At 46.3% G+C, this 10,660-nt stretch overlaps 1 protein-coding gene across 1 annotated transcript in view; it reads left to right on the top strand.

Annotated features, from left to right (window-relative positions):
- LOC123743081 (teneurin-2) overlaps positions 1-10,660 on the top strand; it is a 191,101-nt gene that overhangs the window by 112,656 nt on the left and 67,785 nt on the right. Inside the window, exon 2 of the mRNA XM_045717936.1 lies at positions 9,346-9,692. Coding sequence (XP_045573892.1) covers positions 9,443-9,692 — 250 coding nt within the window. The 5' untranslated portion in view covers positions 9,346-9,442. The remainder of the gene's footprint in view (positions 1-9,345; positions 9,693-10,660) is intronic.

The raw sequence follows: 10,660 nt of genomic DNA, 5'->3' as shown, positions 1-10,660 counted from the left end.
TTTCATCACTCTCTCCTCACCCTCTTTCTTTCTTTCTTTCTTTCTTTCTTTCTTTCTTTCTTTCTTTCTTTCTTTCTTTCTTTCTTTCTTTCTTTCTCTCTCTATTTCTTTCCCTCTTTCTCTCTTTCTTTCTTTCCCTCTCTTTCTCTCTCTCTCTCTCTCTCTCTCTCTCTCTCTCTCTCTCTCTCTCTCTCTCTCTCTTTCTTTCCACCTCTTTCCCCCTCTCTCTCTCTCTGACATTTCAGCTGGATGAAGTGTCTCTGCTGGCCTTTGTTCACTGATCCAGGGTGAACCAGCCCTATAGCTGTTGTTATGCTTCGTGTGTGTGTGTGTTTGTCTGTCAGTCAGTGCACAAAGTATTTCTAAATTGCAGAGTGTCTGTGTGGAACGTCCACTTTGTTTCCTCGTCGTAACAACCTACTCAATAATTTACACACACACACACACACACACACACACACACACACACACACACACACACACACACACACACACACACACACACACACACACACACACACACACACCCTCCCGCCTTCCTTCCCTCCCTCTCTCCCTCCTTCCTCCCTAACCCCTTGGCGTGTCACCTCTGGCAGGCGTTAATTAGACGAAGTCATCGCCTGTCCCCACTGGCATTTATTGCACATTTAAATATTCGACACGACAGATGGTAAGAATGTCAAGTCCTGACACTGAGCACGCTGTATGTGTGTGTGGGTGTGTGTTTGGGTGTGTGTGGGTGTGTGTTTGGGTGTGTGTGGGTGTGTGTTTGGGTGTGTGTGGGTGTGTGTTTGGGTGTGTGTTTGGGTGTGTGTGGGTGTGTGATTGGGTGTGTGGGTGTGGGTGCTGATCACTGTTAGTTCTTAGATCACAGGTTGTGGGGCTGTACAAGCTCTCTCTCTCTCTCTCTCTCTCTCTCTCTCTCTCTCTCTCCTATTCTATCTCACTCTCCTTCTCTCTCTCTCTCTTTCTCTCTCTCTCTCCTATTCTATCTCACTCTCCTTCCCTCTTTCTGTCTCTCTTTCTCTAATTATTTCTTCTTCTCTCACGCTCAACCCCCCACTTTCTCATTTTTCATTGTTTGTTTAATATATAATGAACAAAAAAATGTACGCAACAGGCAACAATTTCAATTATTTTACTGAGTTATAGTTCATATAAGGAAACCAGTCAATTTAAATAAATTCATTAGGCCCTAGTATATGGATTTCACATGACTGGGCATAGGCTCAGCCATGGGTCGGCTTGGGAGGGCATAGGCCCACCCACTGGGGAGCCAGGCCTAGCCATTCAGAATTAGTTTTTCCCCACAAAAGGACTTTGTTACAGATAGAAATACACCTCAGTTTCATCGGGTGGCTGGGCTCATACGATCCTGCAGGTGAAGAAGCCAGATGTGGAGGTCCTGGGCTGGCGTGGTTACACGTGGTCTGCGGTTGTGAGACCGGTTGGACGTACTGCCAAATTATCTGGCAACAGCTCTTGTGGACATTCCTGCAGTCAGCATGCCAATAGCATGCTCCCTCAAAACTTGAGGAATCTGTGGTATGGTGCTGTGTGACAAAACTGCTAATTTTATCGTGGTCTTTTATTGTCCCCAGCACAAGGTGCACCTGTGTAATGATCATGCTGTTTAATCAGCTTTTTGATATGCAGTGGTTTAAAGTAATTAAGTAAAAATACTTTAAAGTACTACTTAAGTCGTTTTGGGGGTATCTGTACTCTACTATTTATATTTTTGACTACTTTTACTTAATTTTCTTCAGGAATGTAGTGAAATAAATGTACTTTTTACTCCATACATTTTCCCTGACACGCAAAAGTATTCGTTACATTTTGAATGGCTAATTCAGACTAATTGTAAAATTCATGCCCTTATCAAGAGAACATCCCAAGTCATCACTATTGCCTCTGATCTGGCAGACTCACTAAACTCAATTGCTTCAGTTGTAAATTATGTCTGAGTGTTCGAGTGTGCCCCTGGCTATCCGTAAAAAAGAAAGAAAAAAAAAGAAAATTGTGCCGTCAAGTATGCTAAATATAAGGATATTGAAAATATTTAAAATTTTACTTTTGATACTTAAGTATATTTTAGCAATTACATTTACTTTTTAAACTAAAGTATATTTAAACCAAATACTTGACTTTTACTGAAGTAATATTTTACTGGGTGACTTTCTATTAAGGTATCTTTACTTTTACTCAAGTATGACATTCGGGTACTTTTTCCACCACTGTTGATATGCCACACATGTCAGGTGGATGGATTATCTTGGCAAAGGAGAAATGCTCGCTAACAGGGATGTAAACAAATTTGTGCACAACATTTTTTTTAAATAAGCTTTTTGTGAATATTTCAGCTCAGGAAAAATGGGACCAACACTTTACTTGTTGCATTTATATTTTTGTTCAGTAGAGAACTCTCTCTCTCCTCTCTCTCCCTCCTCTCCTCCCTCTTCTCCTCCTTCCTCTCTTCTCCTTCCTCTCCCTCCTCTCCTCCATCCTCTCCTCTCCCTCCTCTCTTCTCCCTCTTCTCTCCCTCCCTCCTCTCTCTCCTCTTCTCCCTCTTCTCCTTCCTCCCTCCTCTCCTCTCTCCTCTCTTCCCCTCTTCCCCTCCCTCCTCCCTTTTCTCCTCCTCCCTCCCTCCCTCCCTCCCTCCCTCCCTCCTCTCAACCCTCTTACTCTCAGAGCTTATTCTCGTCTTGGCCCTGTTCTTCCTATCAGCCTCTCTGAGCTGCGGTGTAATTACCTAGTGTGCTTGCACCTTGGCTCTGCCGTGAAGCCCTCTCACCGCCACCGTCCATGTCTGCGTGCGTGTGTGTAGAGTGTGCATGTGCGTGTGTATTTGTGTATCAGCGACAGAGGATGTGTGTGAGTATGTGTCACCCGGCCTTGCAGGCGAGAGGAGACTGAGAGAAGAAGGGAGGGAATGAGGGAGAGAGGGAGGCAGGGAGAGAGGGAGGAAAGAGGATGAGAGGTGACTGAGAGAAGAAGGGAGGGAATGAGGGAGAGAGGGAGGCAGGGAGAGAGGGAGGAAAGAGGATGAGAGGAGAATAGTGAAGGGAAGAGGGAGAGAAAGAGAGGTGTGTGAGGTTGATAGCTCTCTGGTCTGTTTCCTGTGGTGTGTGAGGTTGATAGCTCTCTGGTCTGTTTCCTGTGGTGTGTGAGGTTGATAGCTCTCTGGTCTGTTTCCTGTGGTGTGTGAGGTTGATAGCTCTCTGGTCTGTTTCCTGTGGTGTGTGAGGTTGATAGCTCTCTGGTCTGTTTCCTGTGGTGTGTGAGGTTGATAGCTCTCTGGTCTGTTTCCTGTGGTGTGTGAGGTTGATAGCTCTCTGGTCTGTTTCCTGTGGTGTGTGAGGTTGGCTGTTTGCTGCTTCTCTCCTCATTTGGCACAGGAGGCTCCTCTTGGATCCAACATGGACACCAGTTTCCAGCTGAACCGAACCATGGCTGTGTGGGTGTGTGTGTGTGTGTGTGTGTGTGTGTGTGTGTGTGTGTGTGTGTGTGTGTGTGTGTGTGTGTGTGTGTGTGTGTGTGTGTGTGTGTGTGCGCGTGTGTGTTTCCAGATCACTCAGATAGCAGTCAGTCAGACAGACAGACAGTAAGACAGACAGACAAACCCCACATGGCTTCCTCTGTACAGGAGGTGTAATTTTAGTTAGAGTTCTCTCTTAGGTTGAAAGGGAACGTGGTCAACGATAACAGCTATTTACATTTACATCATTTAGCAGCACCTTATGATATCCAGTGGAACAACCACTTTACAATAGTACATCTAAATCTTTTTTTTTGGGGGGGGGGGGGGTTAGAAGGATTACTTTATCCTATCCCAGGTATTCCTTAAAAAGGTGGGGTTTCAGGTGTCTCCGGAAGGTGGTGATTGACTCCGCTGTCCTGGCATCGTGAGGGAGCTTGTTCCACCATTGGGGTGCCAGAGCAGCGAACAGTTTTGACTGGGCTGAGCGGGAACTGTGCTTCCGCAGAGGTAGGGAGGCGAGCAGGCCAGAGGTGGATGAACGCAGTGCCCTTCTTTGGGTGTAGGGACTGATCAGAGCCTGAAGGTACGGAGGTGCCGTTCCCCTCACAGCTCCGTAGGCAAGCACCATGGTCTTGTAGCAGATGCGAGCTTCAACTGGAAGCCAGTGGAGTGTGCGGAGGAGCGGGGTGACGTGAGAGCTATACAAGGGAAGGCATTACACACTGGTTTTCAGTTGGTTATTGCGTCGTGTGCAACACAGTTTTTGTCTGTTTACTTTTGATATTCATAAATAAGGTCTATCTTCTCCCAAATAGCATAGCAGTTCTACAAAATATTGCGATGAGAAATAAGGGCTTTTATCAGAGATCTGTGCTGTTTAGCAGACAGAATACATCTCCCAGAGTTACCCTAATGTTTAATTGAATAGGAGTCAACATGTAACGTCTGCTTCCAACTCACTCTCAAACACATAGATCCCCTGAACGCAGCTCACACTCTCAAACACATAGATCCCCTGAACGCAGCTCACTCTCTCAAACACATAGATCCCCTGAACGCAGCTCACTCTCTCAAACACATAGATCCCCTGAACGCAGCTCACTCTCTCAAACACATAGATCCCCTGAACGCAGCTCACACTCTCAAACACATAGATCCCCTGAACGCAGCTCACACTCTCAAACACATAGATCCCCTGAACGCAGCTCACACTCTCAAACACATAGATCCCCTGAACGCAGCTCACTCTCTCAAACACATAGATCCCCTGAACGCAGCTCACTCTCTCAAACCCATAGATCCCCTGAACGCAGCTCACACTCTCAAACACATAGATCCCCTGAACGCAGCTCACTCTCTCAAACACATAGATCCCCTGAACGCAGCTCACACTCTCAAACACATAGATCCCCTGAACGCAGCTCACACTCTCAAACACATAGATCCCCTGAACGCAGCTCACACTCTCAAACACATAGATCCCCTGAACGCAGCTCACTCTCTCAAACACATAGATCCCCTGAATGCAGCTCACTCTCCAGATCCCAATCACCTGAATTCTGATTACCTGTTCACACACCTGTATGTCATTATCACACACTATTTAGTTCAGTTCTTTGCACCCCATCATTGTGAGGTTTTGTTTTGTGACACTGTTCTATTCGGAACGCTGTATTTTACGCCTCCCGTGTATGATAGTTTTGGCCTGCCTCACTAACGACGCCTTTACCCTATTCCCTGCCTGTACTTTAGCCTATTGGATTTCCTGTCATCAACCTATTGCCTGATCTTCTTGGCGACATTGCTAGCCTTTTCCCTGCCTGTACTGTTGTCTTTTTGATCCCCCTGTCTATGACCTTCTGCCTGCCCCTGGACCCAGCTACCTGCCTCCTCCTGTGTATGACCTTCTGCCTGCCCCTGGACCCAGCTACCTGCCTCCTCCTGTGTATGACCTTCTGCATGCCCCTGGACCCAGCTACCTGCCTCCTCCTGTGTATGACCTTCTGCCTGCCCCTGGACCCAGCTACCTGGCTCCTCCTGTGTATGACCTTCTGCCTGCCCCTGGACCCAGCTACCTGCCTCCTCCTGTCTATGACCTCCTGTCTATGACAAGCTCTGTCTCCCATTGTGTTCACTACACAACAGAAATCACTCTCTCCCGTTTTCCCTTTCGCTCTCTCTCCTTCTCTTAAGCTCTCTCACCCCCTCTTTCGCTCTCTCACCCCCTCTTTCGCTCTCTCACCCCCTCTTTCGCTCTCTCACCCCCTCTTTCGCTCTCTTTCGCTCTCTCTCCCCCTCTTTCGCTCTCTCTCCTTCTCTTTCTTGTAAACAGCTTCATTTCCACAGTAACAACAGTCAACATCAGATAATTGAAGCCAAATGCTTTTACCCACAATTCACAGCCTTTCGCGATAGCAGGGTTCTTGTGTTCGGAAACCAGCTGATTTTTGTTATTTAAATTCCTCTCAAATAAAAGATTATGACAACTCCAACCATTATAACCTAAACAACGGAGACAGAACGAATGTTGCTGTTTCAATGTGGAGGTTATTATTATTTGTTACTTCAGCCATTATTCAATCAGTCAGACAACGAACAGATGTGTTTAGAGACTTGTTGTACTCTGTAGGCAACGTTATCCACCACACACACATACACCAACGTCCACACCAACACTCTGTGTGGGACTGTAGATGTGTCTGGACAGGGCCGACTGCAGCGGTTATTTCTGTCCCTTCGTTACGTGTCTTTTCATCCTCCTCAATGTTTCTTTGGCACAAAAGGCCATTATATTACCCAGATTCCTCCTCTGTCCACCCTGCTATCAGTCTCCAATTACCTTTCTCATTCTGTCTGCATTTCATGTTCAAGCCTATTCTCCTCAATGTCGTCTCACTCCTCTTCTCCATACTTCCTTCCTTCCTTCCATCCATCCTTTGTGTGTGAATGTTTGTGTGTTTTTATTCTGCATGACAAGGCGTTGATCAGGACAATAAGTTAATAAGCCTGGTGAAAGGAATTCTGTGGCCTGGTTGCTGTCAACATGGTTTCTAGCGTGTCTGTGGCGTGTACAAAGTGTGTGTTTATATCTGACCTTGAGAAAAGCACACCTGTGGGCGGGATTTGATGGATATCCTGTCCCTGATATTCCTCTATGCCCCTCCTCCATCCCGCTAACCATCTTTACCTCTCTCCCTCTCGCTCCCGCCTCACCTCCTTGGCCTCTCTTTCCTGCCTTGTTGCTAACACACACACGCACGCACGCACGCGCACACACACACACACACACACACACACACACACACACACACACACACACACACACACACACACACACACACACACACACACACACACACACACACACACACACTCTTACTTCTACCTGGCTATGCACCCAACATACTCCGTTCCAGGGATGTCTTCCCCATCTCCTGTCCCTCCCACCATCGCCCCCTCTCTCCTTGCAAAGCTTTTATCAAGGCAAAGGTGGCTACTTTGAAGAATCTCAAATATAAAATATATTTTGATTTGTTTAACACTTCTTTGGTTACTGCATGATTCCATATGTGTTATTTCATAGTTTTGATGTCTTCACTATTATTCTACAATGTAGAAAATAGTACAAATAAAGAAAAACCCTGTATTGAGTAGGTGTGTCCAAGCTTTTGACTGATACTGTCTATCTCTCTCTCTCTCTCTCTCTCTCTCTCTCTCTCTCTCTCTCTCTCTCTCTCTGTCTCTCTCTCTCTCTCTCGCTCTCTCTCTCTCTCTGTCGCTCTCTCTCTGTCGCTCTCTCTCTCTCTCTGTCTCTCTGTCGCTCTCTCTCTCTCTGTCATTCTGTCGCTCTGTCGCTCTCTGTCGCTCTCTGTCACTCTCTGTCGCTCTCTCTCTCTCTCTCTCTCTGTCGCTCTCTCTCTCTCTCTCTCTCTCTCTCTCTCTCTCTCTCTCTCTCTCTCTCTCTCTCTCTCTCTCTCTCTCTCTCTCTGTCGCTCTCTGTCGCTCTCTCTCTGTCGCTCTCTCTCTCTCTCTGTCGCTCTCTGTCGCTCTCTCTCTCTCTCTCTCTCTCTCTCTCTCTCTCTCTCTGTCGCTCTCTCTCTCTCTCTCTCTCTCTCTCTCTCTCTCTCTCTCTCGCTCGCTCTCTCTCTCTCTCTCTCTCTGTCTCTCTCTCTCTCTCTCTCTCTGTCGCTCTCTGTCGCTCTCTCTCTGTCGCTCTCTCTCTCTCTCTGTCGCTCTCTGTCGCTCTCTCTCTCTCTCTCGCTCTCTCTCTCTCTCGCTCTCTGTCGCTCTCTCTCTCTCTCTGTCGCTCTCTCTCTGTCGCTCTCTCTCTCTCTCTCTGTCGCTCTCTCTCTGTCGCTCTCTCTCTCTCTCTCTCTCTCTCTCTCTCTCTCTCTCTCTCTCTCTCTCTCTCTCTCTCTCTCTCTCTCTCGCTCTCTCTCTCTCTCTCTCTCTCTCTCTCTCTCTCTCTCTCTCTCTCTCTCTCTCTCTCTCTCTCTCTCTCTCTCTCTCTCTCTCTCTCTCTCTCTCTCTCTCTCTCTCTCTCTCTCTCTCTCTCTCTCTCTCTCTCTCTCTCTCTCTCATTGCCGGTAATTAGCCAGTTAGTGAGGCAGTTATATACTTTATTCTGTTATTGTGTGTTTATGTTTCTGCCTTATATGTTCTATATCTGGCTATTGGCTGGACATTTTTTGGTATTATTACCTTTATATGACAATTATGGACTTTGTCTTTACTGCTGGCTGTGGACTTGACTGGGACTGGGCTCTGTAGCTGGAAACATTCCTTAGATGATCATCAGCAAAACGTTATGGGATTAGGCAGATTTAAAGAGACATACGTAACACAGCCTACGTATGATCTGAATGTTGACTGTTGTTATTTGATCTTGAACCACCATAATGTAAAGCAGTGCTTTAGGCTACTGCTCTAATATCATACTGTATTAGTGAGAATCACACACTATCATATTTCATCTACATCACCAGGATGTGATCAGACTGTATTTAATGTAATACATGTAATGCTGTTGATTAAAGCTGGAGGGGGAATAACCCTTTGACAGGCAATGTAGTGTGTTTTACTGGGAATCACTACTTCCAGCTTTACTGTGTGTGTGTGTGTGTGTGTGTGTGTGTGTGTGTGTGTGTGTGTGTGAGAGAGAGAGAGAGAGAGACAGATTATCCTGTGTAGCCTCTGGGGGATTAGGATTGGTTGTGCCTGTGATAATGAGGGAGAGACTGGCGAGGCCCTCAAGTAATTTCTCCTCTCATGATATGTCCTTCATGTTGCTCTCTACACCTGCTGTGAAATAGATAATAAAAAAGGTGAAATAAACAATAAAAAAAACCTCACAAAAGTTCCAAAATAATAAAGACCTTTCAAATGTCATATTCTATATACAGTGTTGTAATGATGTGCAAATAGTTAAAGTACAAAAGGGGAAATAAATTAACATAAATATGCGTTTTATTTACATCCCTCCTCTCTCCTTTCTATCTCTTCTCTCTATCTCCTCTATCTCCTCTCTCTCTCTCTCTCTCTATCTATATCTATCTCTATCTCTCTCTCTATCTCTCTGTCTCTCTCTTTGTAGTGCACTACTATTGACTAGGGCCAATATGGCTGATAGCAGTGACAGTTCTTTCTGTCATCAGCAGAACATCATCGTTCTCTGTATTCCTTCTCTATTGTTTTAAAATAGCCTTTAATAGACCCATTTCCTGAAAATACCTTCTCTTCCTCCCCAAAAATCTGCTTTCTACCTTGCAAAATGTATTTTACTGGTACTACTAAGATGACTCGTATAAATGGCCTCTCTTTTTCATTCATTCTGACATGTTTCTCCCCCTCTCTCTCATTTCCTCTAGGCGACTGAAGACGAGTTTGACTGTCACACCCCTCTAGGAGGCCTCCAAACCTTCCTCCTCCCTGTCTCTCTACCCCCCTTCCTCCCCCTCTCCCGACATGGATCTAAAGGACCGTCGGGGGCAGCAGCAGCACCATCAGCGCTCTCTGACCAGGGCTCGTTGTGGTAAAGACCCCCAATACATCACCTCTTCCCTGGACACGGAGGAGTGCCGCGTGACCACTCAGAAGTCCTACAGCTCCAGTGAGACGCTCAAGGCCTTCGACCACCACGACCAAAGGCTGGTCTACGGGGGCTGCACTGTAGCTGATCTGGTGCACCACAAGGCAGATGAGTACAACAGGCAAGGTGGGTGTCTGGACCGGGCCTCCATGGATTGATGGATGGCTAAGGTTACTCCCCATGTACCGAACATGCATAGGGAGGTATTATGTAGTATATTTGGTAGCTTGACTGTATATATGCCCTTGGTTTGATCTAGATGTACAGACGTGTCTTAGCCGCTAACTTCTCTCTTAACTCCACTTTCACCCCACATACAAACACCATCATACCCACTCTCACGCATTCACACTCTAAATTGTCTTCATAAGGTCCCATTAGGTCTCGTACGGTCTCGTACGGTCTCATACGGTCTCATACGGTCTCAGACGGTCTCAGACGGTCTCATACGGTCTCAGACGGTCTCATACGGTCTCATACGGTCTCAAACGGAGCATATTATCTCCCAAGAGAATTCTCGTCGGTTATTGTCACAGCCGTGTATATCCCCCCTCAAGCCAATACCATCACGGCCCTCAAGAAACTTCACTGGACTTTATGCAAACTGGAAACCATATATTCCGAGGCTGCATTTATTGTAGCTGGGGATTTTAACAAAGCAAATCTGAGAACAAGACAACCTAAGTTCTATCAGCATACTGACTGTAGTTCTCGCGCTTGCAAAACTCTGGATCACTGCTACTCTAACTTCCGCAATGCATACAATGCCCCCCCCCGTCCGTCCGTCCGTCCTCCCGTCGGCAAATCTGACCACGACTCCATTTTGCTCCTCCCTTCCTATAGGGAGGAGCATTTTGCTCCTATAGAAACTCAAACAGGATGTACTCGTGACAAGGACAATTCAATGCTGTTCTGACCAATCGGATCTGACCAATCATGATAGTTTTAATCACACGGACTATGACCATCTGAGTCTAGATCATCTGAGTCTATAACATCTGAGTCTAGACCATCTGAGTCTATGACCATCTAAGTCTAGACCATCTGAGTCTATAACATCTGAGTCTATGACCATCTGAATTTATACCATCTGA

The sequence above is a fragment of the Salmo salar genome, chromosome ssa05 (assembly GCF_905237065.1).
Source record: "Salmo salar chromosome ssa05, Ssal_v3.1, whole genome shotgun sequence".
Lineage (NCBI taxonomy): Eukaryota > Metazoa > Chordata > Actinopteri > Salmoniformes > Salmonidae > Salmo > Salmo salar.
This window is presented reverse-complemented; position numbering and strand designations above follow the sequence as displayed.